This window comes from Arvicanthis niloticus, chromosome 30 (genome assembly GCF_011762505.2).
Source record: "Arvicanthis niloticus isolate mArvNil1 chromosome 30, mArvNil1.pat.X, whole genome shotgun sequence".
NCBI classification, from domain to species: Eukaryota; Metazoa; Chordata; class Mammalia; order Rodentia; family Muridae; genus Arvicanthis; species Arvicanthis niloticus.
The window spans coordinates 23,528,089-23,553,578 of record NC_133438.1 but is presented as its reverse complement, the minus strand read 5'-3'; the positions used below and the strand labels follow the sequence as shown (position 1 = coordinate 23,553,578).

Below are 25,490 nucleotides of genomic sequence, written 5' to 3'. Positions count from 1 at the left end.
CCGCGTGCCATCTCTATGCTCCCGCGCGTCTAGTCTATTTATTGTCGCGGGGGAAGCGGCGGCCGCCCTGTACCCGGAACAACAAAGCGAGAAACGGAGCTCGAGCCTTGGGGGGGCTCCTAGCAACGGGCCTAGGCGGGAGTTCCATGGAGACTGGGGAGCGGACCCGTTTCATCTTCATCCTTGTCCTCCAGCTTCTTCTCCGCGTCCGACGCAACCAGCAGCAGCGCTGCCGCCGTGTCCTATACGACCGCCCCGTCTTCCCACGGTAACCCTGTCGGCGGTCCGGGGAGGGGGGCAGGGGGTCCGTGGGGTCCGAAGCGGCCGCGGGGCGTCTGCGCGCCCGCCGGGCTGTGGGGAGCTGTGCGGGGCGGGGACCTGAGCACGGGAGCGCTGCGGGGCCGGCCACCAGCTAGTGTAGAGGACGGGCCGAGCGGCTCGGGCATCCCAGTAGGGATAACGGGGTGGGGGTGGGGCACGCCTGCCGAAGAAGACGAGCAGGGATGGACTGAGTCCCGGAGCCCGCCCCTGGGGGGGAAGAGGGACCTTGCCACTAAGCGAGGGGGTCCGTGGCTTCTCGGAAAACTTGGAGCAGCTGCTCGAAGGCTCCCCAAATAACGGCGCCGGTGCCTCTCGCTTCTGGCACTTGCCGGGAGCCCTGCTCTATAATAATAGTAGCAGCCGAATTAAGCTACGGGAAGAAGGATCTGGAACGCGGGAAGATAGAAATGAATTGTGAATAGGGCTGAGCAGGGATGAGAGTTGGTGGGGGTGGGGGGTGGGGGCGGTAATCGCTCCGTAATCGCCTGGACGGGTCCTAGAAGTATATAAAATGGGAAATGACTGAAATAGAAAACACTCCCTTTGCTGAGCTGTGCATCTGCAGGCTCTGCCAGTGTGCACGTTGCACCGAGGGTCAAGCTGCAGCCAGTCCACATCTGTGAGTTTTACTGCATCTGTCACCTGCAGAGCGAGACTGACAGTGACTAGTGTGAACTTGGCTTGGCGTGTTTATGGTTAAGAAGAATGGCTTAGAATTGTGGCTTGTGTGTGAAGCCATAACAGATTTCCTGAGGTAATTGAAAAAGGGAAATGTAAGGAGGGCATTCAATCTTCTAGCCAGAATTTGCAGTCCCTTTCCAAGTTTGAGAAAATAGCTGCCCATTCAAATCAAGAAGTGACTTTTAGCACTGTCTGGTTGGAAGAATTATTTAGGGTTTGGATATGCCCAGTTAAATATTCATCAGTTTGTGTTCTTCAGCCTTGTGTCACAGACCACTTGTTTTATACTTTGCTAAACCATATTAGGTGGAGTGTGTTGGCACATGCCTGGGATCCCAACATTTGGGAGCCTGAGGCAGGAGAATATGAGTCCAGGGCCTGCTTAGGGTACATAATAGTAAGTTTCAGGTCTTCCTGCGCTAGATATCTGTCTCAGAAAACAAAACAAAACTGAATTTCCCATCAGTAAGTGACGTTTCTCTATGGTCCAGAAAGGTTACATTCTACAGTAATAACATTTTTATGGTCAGTAGGAGCAAGGCTCTTCATACAAAGTTGAAGATTAATGATGGAAACATTGATAATCATCTAGCAATATGCCCACCACAGGTTCAGTTGCTAAGCCTGGCTTCTCCTAAGCAAAAGGATGTCACTGTTATTGCCAGTCCTCTTGTATATTCATTCTGTGCTCCCAAAATAAGTGCCCAGAGGTGTGTGGTTTCTTGAAGAGGAGCCAGGCAGGGTACACTTTTTTTTTTAAGTCCTGTATTTCATTTTAAGCTTCTAACTGGGACTCTGGCGTCCAGCGTTGTTAGCTGAAGTACTTCCAGGTTGACAAGGATATCAGCAGCTTACCTTTAAAAGGACTGGAGTCTTGAGCATTGGAAATCAAATTAGGTTTTAAAACTCTTGAGATGAAAAAGTTGGTATTTTAGAAGCCAGGGTGAGTCTTTGCTTATTTTTATATGGCTATTCTGTGGAGGCTTCTTGAGGATCGTCCACTGTCGGCTGCAGAGCTGGGCAGTGGAACTTCTTCACAGTGTGGGTCTTAAGGAGTTCCCTGCACATCAGTGTTGCCTTTAGACTTCCTTCACCGGGACTGTCTGCTGAGACCTGTCTCTTGTGCTCCCTAGATGCTGCTCAGATCTAGCAGCTAACTTTTATTAGTCCACTTTAGGCTTTCCATGGTATTGGCCCCATCACGCCATGTTCTTTTTTTTTTTTTTTTTTTTTTTTTTTTTTGGTTTTTCGAGACAAGGTTTCTCTGTGTAGTTCAGGCTGGCCTCGAACTCAGAAATCCGCCTGCCTCTGCCTCCCAAGTGCTGGGATTAAAGGCATGCATGTTCTTCTTAATTGTATCCTGATCGGAAGTGCTTTTTTTATACTTTTTTTTTTTTTTTTTTCTGTTTCATAGGGAGTATTCAGCACATGCTCTGGGCTTATGTATGTTTTTCATTAATGGTACTTTAGTTGCATTTTCATAGGAACTTTTTTTGAAGAATTGAAGTGGACATGTCAGAAGTTCTTTATATTTCAGAATAACTGCTAAGGTTCAAGTACATTCTGACTCAAAAGATTGTATTGAAATAAAGTTTGTGAACATATTTAAGTTCTTCATCAATGGTGTGTTCAGAAGCCCATGTGGTACTACTGTTTACTATATAGACAGTCACTGTTTTTGAGGATAACCCTGTTGTGTGTTATAAACGGAACATAAGGTTTTTGTAATTCTTAGTTTAAAGCTGTTTTCACCACCTATCTTACCATTTTGTATCTGAATATTTGACTAAAATTACATTTTGTAATTTTGAAGGAAGTGCAGAAGTGGCTTCCACACATTTTTCTTCAGGTGGAAAATAATCTGATGAAAAATGTTGTGGGTATATCTGAGAAGAATGTGCAGAATTTGCTATAATGTACAACATGAAACACAGCTGAATATTTTGAATTGCCATTTCTCATCAGAAATGTGACATTATTTAAAAGGTAGCAAATTCTATATAATGTAGTTGAGTAGACATGAGAACATTTTAAACACTAAGTAAGCAACCCTAGGTGATTGATTTCTTTCTGTTGCATCATCAACTATGTGATGAAATTATTACTGTGAAAAATAAAAGTTATATTGATTTTGAAACAGTTTAGAAACTTTTCACCATGTTTCCAAGTTAAAGCCTTCAGTGTCAAGATTTTTAGCTGACATTTGAGCTGTAAAATTTTCCTGAAATTTCTGTCCATTTTACTTCACACCTTTTTTGACTGGTGCCACTTGAAGTGTGCTTTTTGTGTATGTGTAGCTGACAGAGAAATGACAGACATGGGTAAACATAACGGATGTGAATTTGAGTGGCAGATATTGTATTAGATACGTGCTGGTAGTATAATTGTTGGCTGGTAGGTATTATCATGCCTGATACAAGAAGCTTCTAGAAGGTCAGCACTATGAGTCATCACCATGTTGTGTGTTCATATCCTCTGTGTGTGTGTTCTGAGGATTGACTTGTTTACTGGATGGAGATGAAGGAGATCCTATCTTGTGTGCTGAGGCCTGAGCCCTGAGAAGAGCCTTCTGACACCTAATTCTTCCTGTGTCACATCTGTTTGTTACTCTGTGTAGTGGTGCAGCTATAGGCACCAGCAGGTCAGAGGTATGATTAAGGCTGGTTTAATAGAAAGAAGGGCTGACTGTTCCCACGTGAGCAGGAGATGCAGGGATGTGTGCATCTTAGGAGTACCACTGTAGAAGAGTTCTACAAGTAGAGATCAACCTGGGGTCTTTCAGGACACAGACAAATGTGATTTTTACATTCTGGGTTTTTGGTTTTTGGTTTTTTTTTTTTTTTTTAGAAGGGATGTGGAATATGTGTTGTTTTTATAGTTGTGAAAAAGCAAGGTCTAGAAGTATGTCATCAGTGGTAAGTGGTTGTACCACTTAGGAAATTCTGCTCCCCTGGTCTTGAATGACTGAATGTTAACACAGAAGATAATTTATCTTGAATGGCTGGGTTTGTGCAAGGAAGCATGTTACCAGGAACCTTCTTAAATGTTTAAACATTACATCAAAGTGTCTTCTTGGGCAGTTTAGATCTCTTCCCAATGGGGTCACCAAAACTTTAAAGTACACCTCTTCCCATACAGTACAAAATAAGCTATAGCTTATTTTAACTGTAAAGTATTTATTCATTAGAAAGTGCTGAGACCTAGGGAGATAGCTCATTGGGACAAGGTCTTGGCATGCAAATGTGAGGGCCTGAGTTCAGATCCCCAGAATCCACATGGAGTCAGAGGAGGTGGTTTGTCTGTAATCCTTGTGATCCTGTGGCTAGAAGAGTTGCAGAGACTAAAGAGTCCCCCAAGCATGTCAGAAGTAGCAGTGAATCAAGACAGCCTGTCTTACATAAGGTAGAGAGGGTGGGGACTGGATCTGAGGTTGTCCCCTGACCCCTGTGCACACCCGTACTCAGGCACATTCAGGCACAAACCCATTTATGTGCACACACAAGATGAGAGGAAAAAAGGAGAAATTAGATGATGTGCTACTGATAGCATTTTATCACGGTTGGTCAGTACTAATGGTGCCAAGCAAGAAAGACAGCTTTGCATATAGATTGGCCTGGATGAATGTTTTACTAAGTGAAACATTAATTAGCTTCAAAAGTGTCAACCTTCCTTCTACCTTTGAAGCTCTTGGTTGTAAGGCAGTAACTTGATCAGGAGTGGTTACATGTTCTTGGTGTTAGAGCAGGTGTATTAAAGGTATGGATGATGCCTACTTAGCAGCCACCTGTGCTGAGCATCAGGGTTCTGCTTTTGTTAATGGTGTGACATCACTGTCTACAATGTGGAGTTAATATCTGAACTTAAAGGGTCATGTGAGGCTGACAGAGCAGGAGCAGGTGCTGAGAGGACTGGTCCCCTGTGGCATGCGTGTTCATCAGATCACTCCTTTCTCTTGTTCCCAGACTCTCTGTTACTTTATTGACATTCCCTTTGATCCCAGGCTATTGAACTCATCTGTGCTATTAGGTTTTACTGTAGGGGAGTGCTTTTGAAAATTTCTAATTGTCACAGGAGCATCTGGTTATCACTTATGGCAGATGGGCTAAGTAAAGCCAGACATCTATGTTTCTTAGAAAAGGAAAACCAACAAAGCCTGGTCTGGCTCCTGGTTACAGCTATTGAAAAGCTGTTTCCCTGTGGGCCTGACTGTTTGCTGTGTAGTACTTCTGAATGAAAGAAACAGACCCCATCGATTCATTTGGCAGAACTGGCCTTTTTTTTTTTTTTTTTTTTTTTTTTTTTTTTAAAGCATAGTTACTTGTATACCTTAATTGATGATAAACTTGAAATTTGTTAGTGCTCATATCAGTCATTTTGAGTTTTCCATGCCACTACAGTTGTTGTAAAATAAGTAGTAGCTCTCTGAGAATTGCAGGAGGAGCTGAAGCAGTTGCTCTGTGCCAGGGATTACAAAAGGGCTTTAGAATTGAAAACCTTTGTTTATTGGGTAAGACTCAACCCAAATATTGAAACTATTTAACCTGGGAAATAGTTTGATAATTATAGTTGACTATCAAGATAGCTAATATAAGGTTAAGTCCAAGTCTTATAGTTTAATTGAACACTTGAAACAAACAAACAAAAAAAAAAAGTTTGCTGAGCCTGGTGGAGCATACCTGTAATCTCAGTACCGGGTACTCAGTAACCAGATCACTGTGAATTTTAGTCCAGCCAGAACAAAACCCTGTATCAAAAAGAAAGTTTTTTCACAAAAAGAAAGTGGAGTTCAAAGTATTGTCTTCTATTTTGTCTTAATATTTAAGTCCTATTTTCTTGTTGAAATAATAATTTTATAAAATGTATACCATCCTATCATTCAAAGTATATTAGCTGAAGATTCAACTCAGTGGAAGTTACTGCCTGAAATATGTCAGGCCCAAGTTTGATGCCCAGGTGCAAGGTGTCTTCTCTTACGTAGAGGTAAAGTTCTGTAGTTCTTTTCCAAGTATGCTTGTATCCAGAGATAAGACTTGTTTTTGTTTTCCTAATTAAAGAAAGTGAAGCCTGGCAGATCCTGCTGATTTGGTTGAGCAAGTAGATTAGTCAGAGTCTGTCTTGTAATGATTAAACTTTGTTAACCCTTTTTTCATAAGCCACATTGATCCCAGATCTTAAGACAGCAAAACAAAAGAGAGACGGAGATGTAAGGAGAAGTAACTGTGGCTTTTTTGCCCTCCAACCCAAATGTATGTTTATAGCTTCTTTAACTTCAGATACTCTGAAGACAGTGAGAATAGTTTTAAGAGAGCAGGTCTGTGTGGCATGGTGGCTCATGCTTTAATCTCAGTGTGGTGGAGGTAGAGGCAGGTGGATCTTGTGAGTTTGAGGCCAGCCTCATCTCCATAGTAAATTTCAGGCTGGCCAGGGCTACACATTGAGACTCCATTCTGGAAGAAAGGAGTGGTGGGTGGTGTAAGAGACTGACGGCAGTATGTCAGTACTGCTTTTTACAATAAAGCCTGCCTGATTGGAGAAGGGTTTTCCTGGTGTTTTTCCACCTTACTATTTGAAGGCAGATGCTGCTGTACAGATAGGAAGATATGAAGCTCCTCTCTAACCCAGGCTGCAGATGGGTTAAGGTTAGTCTGAGCCTCAGATAACTCACAAATGAACTTGGAGCTTTGGTGGAGAAGGTTTGCCCCGTCCCTTTTCAGACACTGTTCTGGAGCCACCACAGCTGTGGTCACTGGCTTGATTACGATGCTGTGCATCTTGTGCATCTCCTCACCTTTAACTTCAGACAGCCTGGTGACGTAGTCCTGGGCATCCTTTAGTTGATCATGGCCTGGCCACATCCCAGGATCTTCACTTGGGAGGTCATGGAAGCACAGCCATGTTGAAAATGGTCACCAGTTCATAGTCAGCAGACATGGTATGCTACTCTGAAATGTACTCTCTGTTCTGTGCTGTTATGGTGGCACAGGGACAAAGATCTGACACGATATAACAGATTAAAAATTCCTAGATGAGCCAGGCATGCTAGTTGATGCCTGTCATAGCATTGGGAGATAGAGGCAGGAAGATTTGGAGTATAAGGTGTTTGTACTAGCTTATGCTAGTATACTAGCACTATGTGTTAGCTGCATAGTGAGTTGGAGGCCATGTTGAGCTACATGAAAACATGTGTTCAAACAAACAAAAAGTCCATATGACCATCCTCTTAGCACATATTGCTAGCATGAGTTACAGTATGACAAATTAAAGCTTGGCAGTAGTCTAAAAACTCACTGCAGTGCAGACCTGTTTGAGCAGTTTCATATGCTATCCAGTGAAGCCGTGGTCACTGGAGGACCACATAGATGATGGTTGCCTTATCATAAAGAATATGAAAATTTCCTGTTACTTTGTGTTTCTATTATACCTTCATTTAGGTGCACAAATAATTATCATATTTTCATTGCCTCTGAAATGCACAGTGGGAATTACACTGTACACATTTGTAGGCCTAGGTGGAGGCTGCACCACACAGCCTGAGTATGTCTCAGAACATACCTCTGAGAAGCAGCAAGTGACTACTTAGTTGTGTTTATGTTAAAAATGTATGTCTCTAGCTCAACACAATGGCTCATGCCTTTAATCCCAGCACTCAGAGGAGGCGGAGGCAGGGGGATCTCTGTGAGTTCAAGGCTAGACTGTTCTACAAATCGAGTTCCTGGACAGCCATGGCAGTTATACAGAGAAACCCTGTCCCTCCCCTCTATACACATAAATGCACCTCTATTTCAGCTTTTTTATTTCTCTCTTGTTAAAATTAGAAGGCTTCAGATGTCCGAAACATATCTGTCTTGCGTTGAGGTGGGATCTTGCTGTGTATCCCTGACTGGCCTCAATCTGGTGATCCTCTGACTCAAAGTCTAGCTTTGAAACTATACTTTTGCTGGACAGTGGTGGCGCACACCTTTAATCCTAGCACTTGGGAGGCAGAGGCAGGCGGATTTCTGAGTTCGAGGCCAGCCTGGTCTACAGAGTGAGTTCCAGGACAGCCAAGGCTACACAGAGAAACCCTGTCTCGAAAAACCAAAAAAAAAAAAAAAAAAAAAAAAGAACTATACTTTTAGTTTGTCTTGTGTTGTTTTTGTTGTTGCTGCTACTGTTGTTGGTTTGTTTGTTTTCTGTTTTATGGGGTTGGTTTGTTTGTTTGCCTCCCTTTGTAAATAGAGGAATAAGAACGTATCTGTGAAATGAACACCATCCTGACAGACTGGACATGTTAGCTATTCTGTGATGACGCTTAACCATCTAACAGCTTTAAAAGCTGCACAAGTTAGGTTCCTTGGGTGACAAAGAATGAAGTAATTTTTGGGAAAATGAAAATGATGAATAAAGTGTTACCTATAAATAAGTCTAAATCCTAATTTCTGTTACCTATTGCTACCTTGAATATAATCTGTCCAGCAATTCCTTGATTTGTTCCAGAAATATTCTTTTAGCTCAGCTACCAAGTAGCTGATCCAATTGCTAAAAATATTTAGATTGAGCTGTTTCTCAAGAGAGCGTAGTGTTTGCTATCCAGTAGACAGAGCACGGACGGTTTCTGGGGTGTCCTCCTATTCTGTGGACTAAAAACTCTAATTTCTAAAGGTAGTTGAAATGACTTCTCTGGATTGTCCTCCTGCGCCTCTCTTTCCTCTTGTTTATTTCCAGGTCACAGTTTCTCATTATTTCGTTGCTGGCTTATTTGCCATCTGTTTTTACTGCTAGACGAACTACTAAGAGGTTCCTGCCTTGCCGACCCACAGGGCTTGGTTGACTCCAGTAACATAGTAAATGTACAGTTAGAGTGAGAGTTTGTTAGCTCAAAGAATGGGACAGGCAGAAAGGGATCTGCCCTTGGGAGCAGTATGCTATAAAGGAGACGTGTAAGGTGTATTGTAAGTAAGTTCAGCTATAAAAGGAAAATAGGGGATGGGAAACACTCCAAGCCAAGCAGATTAGATCCTGTTTTGTTTGTCTAAGAGAGCCAAGAGGTTGGTGTGTGTCTGTTTGTTTGTTTAAAGTAGGGATGTAGCACAGTTAGAAAAATAATTCTAGTAGTTGTTTGATAAATGGACTAGATGCTGGAGACGGCAAACAGAAAAGTTGTAGTAGGAGGGCTCTTGCCGTAATGATGTTCAAGAAAGCCTAAAAATAATTCTTGCTTCAGATACAGAAAATAAAGCTATGTTTGAAGTTAGCTGAGTATAAGAGAGAAAATGATGGATCAAAGAAGGTTCTGAAGCTTTGTGAGAGTGGTGCTGTGGGTTTCAGCCAGGGTCTCACTTGAGCCCAGGCTAACCTGGAGCTCTCTGTGGAGCTCAAGCTAGCCTTAAACCAATGATAATCCTTACCCTCAGCCTCAGAGTTCTGGGATATCATACACGAGTGGACATGTCTAAGATTCAGAGATTTTTAATTTAATTTCTCAGGGGCTGAATTAGACTTCAATAGGATGTCTGATTTAACGAGGAGACAATACTACAAAAAGTCATGGTGTCACTCTGTAACCTAGGATGACCTGGAACTCACTTTGTAGCCCAGGATGGCCTCAACTCCAAGCAACCCTCCAGCTTCAGCCTTCTGGTTACTGGAATTACAGGCATGAGCCACCCCACCCTTCTCAGTGTTTCAAACCATAGTCTGTAATCAGTGAGAATAGAGACCCATGGAAGACAACCCAGCCAAGAGAAGCAGCACCCTAAAATGCAATGAGTATTTAAAGTTGACTTTTCAAACTGAATGTCTAAACTTGTAGTATATTTAGCTTTTTGGCTTCTGTGGGGATCTGAGTAAAGTTGAACAAAGTAACGAATTTGTATTGTGCAGTCAGTACCTGCTCAGTCATTGCTGGTCCTGCTCTCCCCCAGCCACCATCCCCCCACACCCCCCACGCCACCTCCTACCCCCACCCCACCCCACTCCCACACAGCTGCTTCTCAGCCAACCATCTCTTTCCCATAAATAGTCTTATTTAAGGCTGCAGTTATTATTAAATTTGTAGCTAAATTTATGTTTCTACCATACTAATTTTATTGATCAGGTACATAAAATTGTATGCTTTATTTTACTTCTTGCTTTTAAATTTGAAGACACATGAAATATTCTTGTGTTCCAAAGCTTGAAGACTGTAATGAATCACCAGAAACCTTTTCCATTTTTGAACATTTCTCTGCTCATGGAAGAGGAAGAAAGGAGATAATAATAGTAACAGTGAGCATGGCTAAGTCCAAATGCTTACCATGTATAAGTACAGTGCCAAGCATGTCACATGGAATTTCACTTCATGGCCTGGCACTCTGATAGGTCCTGCGCTGTGTTTTATACATGGGGACACTGAGGCACCTGTTCAGTAGCTCCCCTCTGCTTCTACCCCATCATATGGATCATAAGAGATTGCTTTACTGAGCAGTCTGCTAAGCTCTTAGACGTCCGTGTCATTCTGTATCTCCTCTTCAATGTCTCACAAGTTTTGGAGTTCAAAATGTTCCAAACAAATTGTTCTGAGCGATCCAAGGCCTTTCTTTCGGTGTCAGGAAGTGAGAGCCTTAGCCAGAGACCTAACATCACCTCCACCAGCCTAAGAAAATGTAACAGTGATTGAATATTTCCTATGTAACCAGAACTGACATGCTTTCTTTAAAATCATATATTTCAGTGTGTGATGGCACATGCTTTTAATCCTAGCACTTGGGAGGCAAAGGCAAGTAGATACTGTGAGTTTGAGGCCAGCATGGTCTGCAGAATGAGTTCCAAGACAGCCAGGACTATATAGTGAGACTTTGTCTCAAAAGGGGGTGAAAATACATATATATACATATACAAAGAGTTGGGGGCTGACAGTGTCTTACTTCCTTTTCTGTTGCTGTGACAAAAATACCCTAATGTCAACTTCAGGGCAACAAGATTGATTTAGGTTCACAATTCAGGATTACGGTCATCTGTCATGGTAGAGAAGACACAGCTGCAGGAGCTTATGGCAGGTGATCACATGACAGCCATCATCCAAATGAGAGAATGTTAAGTGCTTGTGCTCAGCTTCCTCTCTCCTGTGTCAGGAGTTCAGAGTACAGCCTGGGAATGTTGCCTCCCACCACCTTGGTTAACCTAATCAAGGAGACCCTCACAGGCATGCTTGGAGGCCTTTTAGGTGGCTCTGGATCCTATCCTGCTGATAATTAACCAACCATTAATAAACCATTAGAGTTTACTTAAAATATTAAGGGACATATCTAAAATAAACTTTGTCTACCCAAAATAAGGAGCAGGTATATCTTTAAGTTTGAGCCCCAAAATTTAAATTTGTATTTAGTAAAAAGTGGGTGGCTCCTGGTCTACTGTGGTTCAATTTATGAAGGTATAAAACTATTTTATAGAAAACATACTCAAGCCGGGCAGTGGTGGCGCACACCTTTAATCCCAGCACTTGGGAGGCAGAGGCAGGTGGATTTCTGAGTTCGAGGCCAGCCTGGTCTACAGAGTGAGTTCCAGGACAGCCAGGGCTACACAGAGAAACCCTGTCTCGAAAAACCAAAAAAAAAAAAAAAAACCAAAAAAAAAAAGAAAAAAAAAGAAAACATACTCAAAATTGGAATTTCTTTCCCTGGCTAGCAGTGGTTGTAATAAAATCCACTCTCCTGGTGCTGGGCAGTGGCAGCAAGCCACAGCTCCTAGTCAGCTACACAACCTAGAGAGGAATCCCCTAGCGGTGGTTTCATTCAGAAAATGAACAGCATTTACATTTCTCCGACTGCCTTTTAGGCATCATTGCCTAAAGATAGCATTGAAGTGTTAGATACACTTACTTTATATGGTTTTGTGTGCTCAGTAGAGAGTTGCCAAAATCCAGAGAAATAGTCTTTGTAGCTCCCTGTAGAATTACTACATTTAATTCATTTCATTTATATTTGTTATCTGTGTATGTTCACATGGCTGTATCAAGTGTGTGGAGATCAGACAGAAGACAAGTTTTGGGGAGTTCTTTTCATCCATCATGTGAATCCCATGGAACTCAGGTTGTCAGGTGTGGTGGCAACAGGAGCCTTTACCCACTGAGCTGTCTCTGGCCTTTTCTGTAGAATAGGTTTTTTTAAAAAATTATGATAGTCATTTTAATGCAAATTATTTACATGGATGCCACCAGTCTTCAGGCTGGGTGGTGGTGGTGGTGGTGGTTGGCCTTGAACCTGCAAAGATCTCTTTCTTGCTCCAGCCTTCCAGTTGCTGTGTTTACAAGTAGATGGGTTATTCAGAATAAGTAGTATAGTTAATAGGTAAAAATGTGTATAGTGAACATTATTTTTTTTAATGAGGTATGTTTGTTTCAGCATTTATTCAGTACTTTATGTAATATGTCATATCCTTTTTGTGTGAGTTCAAGCATGCTATAAATTCTTTTCTTACATACTTGGAAAAAAAGTAAAATCTAAGCCTGGGGTATATGCTATTGAGGCAAGTACAGAAATGTCTTTGTGATGGGATGGCACCTGCCAGACAGCTAACAGTTTCCTGTTCACTAAGGCCAATGTACTGTGGCCCGGCAGTAATGTGCTTCCTTTATCCTCTTGCCACCCTTGGAGAGGAGGCGGGTAAAGGGAGTGCAGGAAGTTCAGCCTTGAGAGAGCATATCTAGGCTGACAAGAGCCGCTAGAATTAAGATAGAAACTTAGTGTATAATTCCTGAATTTGTATATATTACATGCCTTAATCTTTTCCCATTAGATTGTGCAGATATGTGTGGCAAGATTTCAGACATTGAGAGACACTGGACACCAACAAATCTGCTACTGGGTTCTGATAGGGAAGGATTCTTGTATTTTAAGGTTCAAGTTGATCATAGATATATGACAATACCTGAATACCTCTGCAAATCTCAAAAATTTATCGTAGGTCTCTAGATCACCACTCTTACTATCTCCCTAACAAAATTCACAGGAATTCCCGCATGTCCAGTCCAGTAGATACACATAGATCATTGGTAATGCCCTTAAATGCCTTTTATACTGGATTGTTAAACAAGAGTCTAGTCAAAGACCTTGTTCATGGGTACTTCTTGTTAATCTTAATTTTTAAAATGGGTTTTGTATCTTTTGGCATTAAATATTTTCTTGGTGTACCTTAGTGGGGTCACACGTTTTCAGAGGCACATCGTAAGCAGTTCAGGCCTCCATGGTCTTGCTCAGCACCCCTCGCCTGCACTGCAGTCACTATGGAAACATCAACATGGCTGAGTCCCAGGAAAAGTTTTACTACCCAGGTTCTAGCCCATTGAGCATTGTGTGTTGACCCTGTCTAACCTGTTAGGATCTGGTTCTTTCTGTCTGTTGTGATGGCACTTGAGTTTGCTGTTTAACTCATTTAGTGGTGTTCAGTTATCATATGTAACTGTAAAGCCATCTACAACCTTGGTACCTGCTACTTGCTATCTTCTTGATGACAGTAGTTGACCTTCCCTTGGCCGTGTATGTGATACCACCAGTTTACAGAAGAGGAGCTGAAGACTTGTAGAAAGCTAGGTGACTGATCACTCCACAGAGTTAATGCAAGCTCCAAAGCAAAGCCCTCTTGTGTAGTTTATACTTTATCTCAGAGATGAGAAAGAATGTTCTCTAAAAGGTTAAATAGGATTCTTGTTCTCGGAGGCGTGTTGACTGTTGGGTAGCATGGTGGAATCAAGATTCTTGTTCTCAGAGGCGTGTTGACTGCTGGGTAGCATGGTGGAATCAAGATTCTTGTTCTCAGAGGCGTGTTGACTGCTGGGTAGCATGGTGGAATCAAGATTCTTGTTCTCAGAGGCGTGTTGACTGTTGGGTAGCATGGTGGAGTCAAGATTCTTGTTCTCAGAGTGTTGACTGTTGGGTAGCATGGTGGAGTCAAGATTCTTGTTCTCAGAGGCGTGTTGACTGTTGGGTAGCATGGTGGAATCAAGATTCTTGTTCTCAGAGGAGTGTTGACTGTTGGGTAGCATGGTGGAGTCAAGATTCTTGTTCTCAGAGGAGTGTTGACTGTTGGGTAGCATGGTGGAATCAAGATGTAGCACTGCTGCTTTATAGAGAATACAGTGTTAGTGTTGAACTGTGTTGTTCTGTCTGACATTTAGAAGAGAGAGATCTCTTGGGACTGCGTGGGCCTGACGTGTTGTAAATTGGTCTGTTACCAGACTTGCCCTAAGTTGGCCAGTTCTCAAATTATGGATGCAAACTTTGTGGTCAAGCCTTTGAAGCCCTTCCCAACATTCGCAGCTGTAACACAATCTCTTCTTACAGAAGAGCAAGACTCTTCTGCTGTGTCGAAGCAGATCTATGTAGTTTGGTTTTTTGGGCCCTCCATTGGATGATAAGGTTATTTGTGTTTTGTTTTTATGACAGCATTTATTGTGATCCTTTGTGGAAAATGTGATGTGGTTGCTTCTGATGAAGTTTGTCATCAGAGCCAGGAGGGGGCAGTGTTCTGCAGGAGATCCAAGGTTACAGTTGCTGAAGCTATGGCTTTGCAGTGAATGCCAAGCACTGGGCTAGAAGGCCTGAGACCTAAAGATAGGTGCTGTGTTATCCACACAGTCTCTGTGCAAAGAAGAGGCTCTTTCTGCTTCTACATGTATGTTATAGAGTGCTGGGAACATAGCATTTCAGAACAACGAGACAGTTGTCATTCTAAACATTTTATTTAGAGATATTTGAGAAATCAAACTCAGACTAGGCATTTACTTAAAAGTGAGACAAAACAGTTAAGCCATTTTAAAATATAAGTCCTGGACAGAGAGTATGCAAGTTGAAATAACTTTACTTTTTAACAGTAAACTTAATATGTATTTGTTGATTTAAGAATTCAGATTCAGGGCTGGGGTATAGCTTAGTTGGTAAATTACAAGTTGATGTTCATCCTCAGATACAGCCTAAGCTACATGAAAGCCTGTCTCAACAAACAAAAGCAAAATCTAGATTCTCTGAATAGAGAAGTTAACATTTTGATGCATATATATGATGAATACATATATAGATATATATCATATATATGTGCCAATAAAAACTCATATCAGGCCTCCATACTAGTTAAGTGTATGTGCTGCACATATAGATGCCCAAAGAGGCCAGCGAGGATTGACCCCCCTGAAGCTGGAGTAAGGATGTCGGTGATCCTTCTAGTGTGGGTACTGAGAACTGAACTCATGCCTGTGGAAGAGCAGCAAGTGCTCTTAACCATTGAACAGTCTCTGAGTAACTTTATACACTAGCACCACGAACCTCTGTCTAAGCTTTTGTGTTGTGTACTATTCATAAAAGGGTATCTTGGTGCTGAAGAGATGGCTCTTGCAGAGGATCTGAGCTCAGATGTAAGCACCCACGTGGTGGCTTACAACCATGCATAATTCTAGGTTCAAGGGATCTGATGCCTCTATTGACCTTTGAGAGGACACACACGTGCACATGCACACACACATACACATAATATCTTTTGTAGAATGTTTCTATATCTATAAGATATTTATACTGTGTTTATACTGTAGCTAAAACCGTCTTTTAAGTTAGCATTTCCTAAGCTACTAACTAGTAAGGTTTTTTTTTTTTTTAAAGCATGTTTATAAAATTATAAACTTTGAATAACTCATCCAAGAAAAACTAACAGAATTTTAAATGTCACGAGAATTGATAGGCAATGAAAACATACGCCCAAGTAGAGAAACGCTGAAACAGCAGGTAATGATGGCCTTCGATGTTTATTTTTAAAGAGAGAGAAAGGAATTCAAACTTAAGTAGTTTTCATTGTAAGAATTTAAACATGAATTGAGCAAATCTCAAAGAGATAAAATAGGCATAGGCAAAAATAAAAAAATAAAAAAGCCAGGATCAGCTTAACCAACACAGGAAGGAAGGCCTCTCATCTCAGTGCCATGTGAGCTGCAGTGGGAGGTGGGTGGGCATTGCTGCAGCTAGCTTAGACCATGCAGTAAGACCCCAGGAAAACCATTGCTCTGTAAACCAAACAGTAAAAGATATGGAAACAATGTCCATTGTCCAAAAACACCTACTAACAATATTGAATTTGTTTTCCAAAAATCTCAAGCAAATAACAAGTTCAAATATTTTGAAAATAAGCTCTTATATATTGTTTTTCAGGGAATTTTTTAAAATTTTATTTACATTTAAGATGCCATCCCCTTTCCCCATTTTCCCTCCCTAGAAAACCCCTGTCCCATGCCCCCGCTTTCCTTTTTGCTTTTATACAATTTTTTAAAAATGTTAATCAAAGGATTTATAAGTTTGGTAATGCTCAATCAGAAGTGTAACCCAATACCCAACCTAGATATAAAAAGTATCTTTGACTGGTGGAGACATGTGAACATCTGCCTCCATGCCCCCTCTCTCTTTCTCTCATCACCTAGCTTCTCTTCTCCTTCATCTTCTCTCCTTGTTCCATCTCTTCCTCTCAGTACTCCTTCCCACTTAACTCTTTCAGGGAATTTTAAAACAATAAGAACTACCCTAAGTTTTCTGAAACTAGCATAATCTTGGTACTCAAATTAGATAGGATGGTACAAAAAAAGGGATGCTATAATTATAACCATTAAAATTCTACATAGAAATGTGGATATATTAACCTTAAGTGAAGGATTAAAGGAGTTCAAATGTGCATATGGGACAGAAAAGGAAAGGTATGCAGATTAAAGGCCAAAAATAACAGCCAGGTTAGGGCATGGTTAATACATAGAACTGAATACTGTAAATACTGTATGGTTGTATACAGGAGTTAGAAATTTTTATTTCTTAATTTTCTAAAACAGGGTCACACTATATAATCCAGGCTAGCCCTAAACCTAGGGCAGTCCTTCTGTGTGCAGGGATTCTCAGCATGGGCCACGATATCAGCATAGAGTGAATCCTTATATAAAATGCTAGGGTTTTGTATTGTGCTTACAAGGACTCAGAACCACAAGTTCCAGTCCTTGAGTGTGATATGCGTCACTTCTTACTTTAACTATAGCACACCTGAAACATGGGTGTGACTCTTGCATGTAAAAGTTACTGGGTTTTAAGGATTGAAAGTTATTTAAAGATAATTTTGTTGCATCTACTGTGACATTTTGTGATAAGAGACGTGATTTTATTCTCATAATGTTTGAAAATACTTTTTACATATTTTAATTTTAAGATTATTTGTGAAAAATAGCAGAACATAAAAGTTCAGTGACTATTTTGTTTTCTTTCCTAGGATGTGATCTTCGTGGTGGGAAACCAAGTATCTAAACTACCCCAATGGATGCAGACAGTGATGTTGCATTGGACATTTTAATTACAAATGTAGTCTGTGTTTTTAGAACAAGATGTCATTTGAACTTAAGGAAGATTGCTTTGGAGGGAGCAAATGTAATTTATAAGCGTGATGTTGGGGTAAGTATCTGAGTTTCAGTATGTGTACTCTATAGCCTGATTTGACATGCTTTTAGTGGTGCTGTATGTACTGTACAGGTAAGTTGTGAGCACCTTACTGTGCTAGGTGTAACTGATGCAACATGGAGTCCTGCAGAAGTGGCCTTCTCATGGAGACTGCAATTCTGGAGACAGCACTTTGAGTCTCAGTGGATAGATACCCTTGTAGCAGGAAATTTTCCCCACAAGTTAAGAGGAGCTAAGGTAGGAGGAGTAAGGAGGGGAAGAGGAGGAGTGAGAGAGGGAGAAATGTAGGAGGATGGAAAACCACGCTTGGACTGAGAGCAGTACAAGCCCTAATTTAATTTTGTTATATATAAATTTTCCTGTTCCTTTTTAGTTAGCTAAGTTATATTTTTAATAATCAATTGCTAAAAAATGTGATTCATGTTTTAACGTAGATGTAAGAGTTTGTTTTCTTAAACCCATTTAACCTACTTAAAGCATTAGTGTTATTAAGTAACAAAATCTTAGTGATTTGATGTCAGCGTTATAGTGACAGAAGGTGTGCATTTGGCTTTGATAAAGTACATGTTGAAAAATGCAGCCAGAAAACATTAGAAATGTGGAAAATGCAAAATTAAAGTATATCGGTGTTCCAGGTCACCCTAGTCAACATGGCTTATAGAGAAAAGGGAATAACAGATGTTGGTGTCTTATTTACTTTTCTATCACTTAAAGAAGGAAGAGTTTATTGTGGGCTTATAGTTTCAGGTGGTTATGGTGGGAGCATGGCAGCAGGCAGGCAGGCATGGGGCTGGAGCAGAGGCTGAGAGCTCGCATCTTGATCCACAAGCATGTGGCAGAGTTAGGGTCATAGAGAGACTGACACTGGGAATGGCATGGGCTGCTGAAACCTCAAACCCCAGTGACACAGCTCCTCCAAGGCCACATCTCCTATTCCTTCCCAAACTGTGCCACCAACCGAGGACAAGTATTCAAACCTGTGTGCCTGTGGAGACCATTCTCATTCAAAGCACCACAGCGGCAGGGGGTGGAGCCTTATCCTTATACACTGGTGATGGAATTATAAATTTAGCCTCTGAAAACAGCTGTTACAGAGTCAGGCTAGGTGCCCATCAGGAGATGAGAGGACAAAGGAAATGTGCACACATGTACAATGAGCGTGTCATTTCCTGGAGAATGCATGCAGTGAAGGTCATCCTGTTAAGTGGAGTAAGCCAAACTCAGCACAGCAAGTATCATTCCTTCTCTAACAGACATTACATACGTACACATATACACAGCCCAACAGAGGGAAGGCTGAGGAGAGAGAGGAGACTGACGTGGAAGCAGGGAGGAAGGAGATAGCAGGGCTGCTGAGGATTTCGGTCCACTGAGGATGAGTTGCCTATGAGACAGAGCACTAGAAGGGTCTGACAGCCAGGAGGTGGCTCGGTGGGTAAATCACTTTTTGCACAAACTTGGTGCGTTGGGATACCCAGAACCATGTAAAAACCAGGTGCAGTGCTGCTTGTTCTCCTGTGGGAGACAGAGGCAGAGATGGAATCCCTTGGGGGTACATGGCCCAGCCAGTGCGTCACAGAAGAGACTGTCTCAGTGTAGGGCAGGGTAATACACACCACAGCGTATGCCTGCACACACAGACTCATGAACGTTCACTACATATCATAGACACAGTAAAGACTTTTTTAATTAAGGGATGAATTTGAAGGCTCAATTTAAATTCTAAAAACTAAGTGCCTGTGTCTCTAGGTAAATTATCTCAAGTTTTTAGAACTAGAAACTAAGAATGAATTAAATTCAACAAAAAGAAAATCTCATTGGCCAATTAAGATTTTTTTTTAATGTGTTAGTAATAACATCTTCCCTTAACAAAAAAAGAATACACAGAAAGTCAGGTGCCAAAACACATGAATATAGTCTCCACACAGACTGTTGGATCATCCACTGTTGGCTAGCTTGGGCTACCTAAAAAGACAATCCCCATCAGAAAAGCAAAACAAAATAAGAATTTAAGCCGACAGTCTTGAGGTGGGCGAATAATAACTAAGTGTCGGATGATTTCATTTTACGGTTTCTCGTCTGAAATTTTACAGCTTATTTTAGTTTGAATGTCATCTTACTCCCTGGCAGATTTAAGTCTTGCTCAGACTTAGTTGTATTGTAGTTTATAATGTGCACATAATGGAGCAAGGAAGACCTCTGCTGGGAGAGATGTGTACAGACCTTCTCTTAGGTCTGTTCGCACACCTCTAAGTCATTCTTGAGACTTTGATTGTATTCAGTATTGACCTGGACTTGAAGGTGGTTCCTGGCTGAGTAGTGTCTCAACCCTGCATACCATGTGGGTGATAGATATCATGGGCACACAGGGCAGAGCTATTATTTGTCAAGACCAATGCTTATTACAGAATTCTGGTTTGTTTGTTTTTTTTCCCCAGAAAGTGTTAATGAAGCTTAGAAAACCTAGAATTACAGCTACAATTTGGTCCTCAGGAAAAATTATTTGCACTGGAGCAACAAGGTGAGTGCCGCCTAGGCTGGGCTCTGAGTCCTCTGCTCCCCGAGAGGACATTTTCCTGCACTTAAAGTGCCTCAGCTTTTGTATAGAATGTATTTTCTGTGCCACTAATCATCTTTTTTACTTCAACTACAGTGAAGAAGAAGCTAAATTTGGTGCCAGACGTTTAGCCCGCAGTCTGCAGAAACTAGGTTTTCAGGTAACATCTTCTAAAAATATGCATACTGCACATGTTCAAGGGTTTAATTTTATAAGTTGAAAAGTTCAATAGACTAAACAAATCACAAGAATTCTTCTCTGCTGATTTTTTTCTAGATTCTCTATATTTGCCCTTCAGTGTGAACATTTGGTAACAAATTATGGCTCTGGAGATTTAGAAAAGATGGTACTTTTTCCTTAAATCGTCTACCATAGAGACTTACATAATGCTCTGTAAACTCAAGCTTTTCTACCTCCCTCACCACACACATGCATTCATCAGGAAATGTCTTGATTGCCTCAAGACACCTGGTCAGGATGGTTAGCGAGCTATAGAGCCCTGAGGCAGACATATTGGGCAGCACCCTCTCACATGTAGAGCTGCCGGTCACTGGCTTGTCAACTTTCAAGTACTTTGTCCCCATCAAAATGTGAATAAAATTACCACTTACAGTGGCCTTGGTAGGTCACATTCAGTAAGATGTCCTTGAAGAAGTGCTCTTGAGTAGGGCTGTAGGTAGGCATTAAGTAGACAGAAGTGCACTGCCAGTGAGGGCAGGGACCACAGAGCATGGTGACGTGGCACCATAGCATTTGTAGCTCTACTGCTTTGTGCCGGCCCTGGGTTGGAGGGTAGCTCTCACTATAACTGTGTTTTACAGAGGCGTGTCTAACTGGGAGTGTATATTATATATAGCACAGTGGGAGAGACTTGCCTGGAATGTGGCAGGCTCTAAGTGTGACCCCCATTGCACAGACGCACACACATGGGGTTTGAGGGCAGAGAATGAGAAGGGAGAAATGGTTTTAAAAGATGTTAGCAGGAGCACCTGTTAACGTCAAAACAATCAAAGCTGCTTGCCCTAGCATAAGCTTGCCAGGGTTAGAGAAATCTCTACTGGTTAACAACAGCTTCTGACTGGATCACCACAAGGACACAGGAATGCCTTTAAAATGAATTTAAGAACCCAGCATTCACTCTGTGTATTAATTCTTCAAATGACAGCTTTTTCATTCTGACTCTGGAACTCCTTTTAATTCCTTTCCTTTTCTAGCTCTTTTCTCAGTTTTAAATATTCCATTTTCAACATTAAGATTAATTTCATAAAATTTAAAAGACAACAAATACAGTTTCAGTTATGCAAATACCATTTTATAATGATATTAACAGAGAATTTGTAATTAGTACAGATTGCCATAGTGAGACTTTCAAATGCTTCAAAATAATATATGTTGTTTAACTTCTCTCCCACAGGTAATTTTTACAGATTTTAAGGTTGTGAATGTTTTGGCAGTTTGTAACATGCCCTTTGAAATCCGTTTGCCAGAATTCACAAAGAACAATAGACCTCATGCCAGGTAGGTCTTTTGGGATAACATACAAACTTTGAAGCTGCCATTCGGTATAAATAACGAAACATAATTGTGTTTTTATATAGCTATGAACCTGAACTTCATCCTGCAGTGTGCTATCGGATAAAGTCTCTAAGAGCTACATTACAGATATTTTCAACAGGAAGTATCACAGTGACAGGTAATCTACGACATGGATCTGCAGGTGTTCTGGATTGAATCACCCACTTCTGATCTATGCTAGGCTTGTCTTGTGTCTGCTCTCATGATCATCCTCAGGAGGCTCCTTCTTCATGCTCTCATAGTTGTGTTCACCTCACATAATCTCAGTGTACCTGGTACACAACTGTACTTTATAGACTTTTGAATAGGAATATCCCACTATAATCTTCATAGTATAACTTTTTTAACTTATACAATATTACATTTAAATTACATAGGATAAACTCATTTTTTAAGGTCTGGAGATAGATATTAAGTTAAGATGTTAAGTTCTCCATGTGTTTCATTTTCTCATTTGACTCCTCCAGGTACTTGGAAGGGGTGGCTTCAGTGGGTGTCCATGTCCAGGGAAGCATTTGCTTGCAGGTTGTGTTTAAGTACACTGTGATAATACATTATACTTGGACATGCTTTAGGAGTCAGGACCTGAAGACTAATGTGAGCTAAGATAGATTCCTAGTCTTGTTGTTTGTAATCCTCAGTGAATGAAGACAGCAAATGAGCTGCAGCTTACCTCAGGCTATGTGTTCCCCATCTTCCTGGGGTTTACCTCAGGCTATGTGTTCCCCATCTTCCTGGGGTTTACCTCAGGCTATGTGTTCCCCATCTTCCTGGGGTTTACCTCAGGCTATGTGTTCCCCATCTTCCTGAGGCTTACCTCAGGCTATGTGTTCCCCATCTTCCTGGGGTTTACCTCAGGCTATGTGTTCCCCATCTTCCTGGGGTTTACCTCAGGCTATGTGTTCCCCATCTTCCTGGGGTTTACCTCAGGCTATGTGTTCCCCATCTTCCTGGGGTTTACCTCAGGCTATGTGTTCCCCATCTTCCTGGGGTTTACCTCAGGCTATGTGTTCCCCATCTTCCTGAGGCTTACCTCAGGCTATGTGTTCCCCATCTTCCTGGGGTTTACCTCAGGCTATGTGTTCCCCATCTTCCTGGGGTTTACCTCAGGCTATGTGTTCCCCATCTTCCTGGGGTTTACCTCAGGCTATGTGTTCCCCATCTTCCTGGGGTTTACCTCAGGCTATGTGTTCCCCATCTTCCTGGGGTTTACCCCAGGCTATGTGTTCCCCATCTTCTGGGGTTTACCTCAGGCTATGTGTTCCCCATCTTCCTGGGGTTTACCTCAGGCTATGTGTTCCCCATCTTCTGGGGTTTACCTCAGGCTATGTGTTCCCCATCTTCCTGGGGTTTACCTCAGGCTATGTGTTCCCCATCTTCCTGGGGTTTACCTCAGGCTATGTGTTCCCCATCTTCCTGGGGTTTACCTCAGGCTATGTGTTCCCCATCTTCCTGGGGTTTACCCCAGGCTATGTGTTCCCCATCTTCCTGGGGTTTACCCCAGGCTATGTGTTCCCCATCTTCTGGGGTTTACCTCAGGCTATGTGTTCCCCATCTTCCTGGGGTTTACCTCAGGCTATGTGTTCCCCATCTTCTGGGGTTTACCTCAGGCTATGTGTTCCCCATCTTCCTGGGGTTTACCTCAGGCTATGTGTTCCCATCTTCCTGGAGTTTACCTCAGGCTGTGTGTTTCCCATCTTCCTGGGGCCTTTCAAAGCCATTTGCCAGGCTCCTGCCTGTATCTTAAAAAATGAGGCAGAGAAACTGTTCTCTTATTTCAGATGCTTCTAAACTTCTGAGCCTAGATTTCTGTATAGTTAAGTCTCTATACAGATATACTAAATACAGAGTAACACAGTGTAAACCTAAAGAAGTGTGTGTGCATATGTATCCTGGGTGTGGTAGCTCATGCCTTTAGTCCCAGCACTCAAGCAGACAGATCTTTGTGACGCCAACCTGCTCTACATTGTGAGACTCTGACTTAACTCAGTAAATATATATGATAAACAAGACACCATAACAAACTTAAGAAAATTGACCTGATTCATTACCATACTTTGTGTTTGACTGTTTTTTTTTTTTAATATAATTATTGAATTGATAGAGGACTGGTTAAACACCTTACCAAACTTAACCTGATTGATTACTATGCCATGTATACATATGTGCGGAATGTCCTATGACTGTATAGTTCTGGAGAGCACTGTAACAGTGTGGTGAGCCAGAAAGGAATGGATCAGAATACAGTGTGTACAATACCAGGAAAGCTTGCAGCAGATATCTAAGTTTTCATGACTTTTCAAGGGGTGATTATATTATTAGTGAGACAGTTTTATTCACAAATTTAAGAAACATTTCTTCATTTCATGTACCTTTTGATCATGTTACTAATTATGACATTGCATAGCCTCATTATCTGATGCCTCCCCCAGAATCCTGAATCAGATAAGCAGAGGTCAGTGGTCACCTCAGTGCTGACATGAAGCTAGGCACTTTTCAGACCCTACAGTGAAAGAGCCAGAGCTTGGGTAGCCAGCAGTATTATATCTCTTGGCTGGACCCTCAGGGGGACTAAGTCTAATCTGATGACAGTGACCCAAAGATGGCAACTGTGCAAACATTCTGTCCTTCCCCCCTGTACTGATGGCTGTAGGACCCCTCTGTGACAGAGCAGTTCTTCATACCAGTGCCAGAAACTACAGCACATAACTTTGTGTTTTAAAACAGTGTACTGCCTGGGTTCTTGCTCTGACTGTCCGGGACTGTGTAAGTGTGCAGCAGTATTGTGTACAGAGGCCTGAGCTTCTAGACCAGCTTCTAGACTAGCTCTGGGAAGTCAGAGTGCCCTCGCTGGCCTCCTCTCAACCCTTCTCATTCTCCTTATTACAGGGCCTAATGTAAAGGCTGTGGCCACTGCCGTGGAGCAGATCTACCCATTCGTGTTTGAAAGCAGGAAGGAGATTTTATAACTCAAACTTTGTTGGTTAGAGCCTCTAACTGAGCACCATTTGAAACCTGCTGCACATTGGACTTAAAACACAAGGAAAACTGGACCAACAGTGACTGAGGACAGACTCGTACTCACGGCTACAGTGTAAGCTCCAGTCCCTTTGGATTTTACTTCAACCTTTGCTGTAATATAAAAAGGAAGTTTACAAGACATGACATTGCTGCTTTTACAAAAGGACGTTGTATTTATTTCCGCAGTAATCTCCATGTCCCCGCAGGCAGCGCTGTCACAGTGTGCACTACCTTACAGTTGTTTTATTGATGTCATTATTTTTCCAGTTGGAGCTAATGTGTTTGATTTGTGAATAGTCTTTTACATTTTTGTATGCTGAATATGGGCACCAAAGAACCTGTAAACGTTATCTTTTTAAATTGAATGTGCACAAATAAAAGTTTGGAAAAGATCTCTCTTCATAGCCATTCTGTAACTTAATTCACCATTTTCTCTTTTAAACAACTGCATTCATAAATTTTTAAAATCTATGCCAGCTTAGACTTTGGCTAAAGTATGTGGGCTTCTTTTTGGAGTGTGTGTGTGTGTGTGTGTGTGTGTGTGTGTGTGTGTGTGTGTATGCTACATGTATATAGTATCTTTTTATGCCCTGTTACCAAATATCAATTAGAATTTTTTTCCTCGTAGATTGGAAGTAAAAACCATGTATAATAAGCTCTAGGTAACTAGGGTAGAACTTCACAGATAAACTATGATGTTTGTGTTACTAATTTAATATGGTAGAAAATGTTAAATGTGTTTTAAAAGCTAAGAAGTTGTAGTTTTGAAGAGGGGCCTTTTTCCTGTCTAGATGGATATACAGTAGCCCTGTTACCCTTGTCAGTCTGGAAAGCCTGGCTGTAGATGGAGGAAGCAGTTGAACTTCTTTTTACCCTTAGGTTGGTGCTCAAGGCTATGCTAAAAGTCT

The 25,490-nt window shown here is 41.6% G+C and overlaps 1 protein-coding gene across 2 annotated transcripts; it reads left to right on the top strand.

The window, feature by feature from the left end:
- Tbpl1 (TATA-box binding protein like 1) lies at positions 1 to 24,974 on the top strand. 2 transcript variants are annotated; one of them, XM_076928111.1, is made up of 7 exons: positions 1 to 268; positions 17,351 to 17,423; positions 19,868 to 19,950; positions 20,083 to 20,146; positions 21,401 to 21,504; positions 21,585 to 21,679; positions 24,451 to 24,974. In XM_076928111.1, the coding sequence occupies exons 1-7, from the start codon at positions 147 to 149 to the stop codon at positions 24,528 to 24,530; spliced, it is 621 nt and encodes a 206-aa protein (XP_076784226.1). In that variant the 5' UTR covers positions 1 to 146; the 3' UTR covers positions 24,531 to 24,974. The 2 variants fall into 2 exon arrangements, with proteins under 2 accessions (XP_076784226.1, XP_076784225.1); XM_076928110.1 differs by having other exon boundaries at positions 29 to 268; positions 17,245 to 17,423.
- The last annotated feature ends 516 nt before the right edge of the window (positions 24,975 to 25,490 follow it).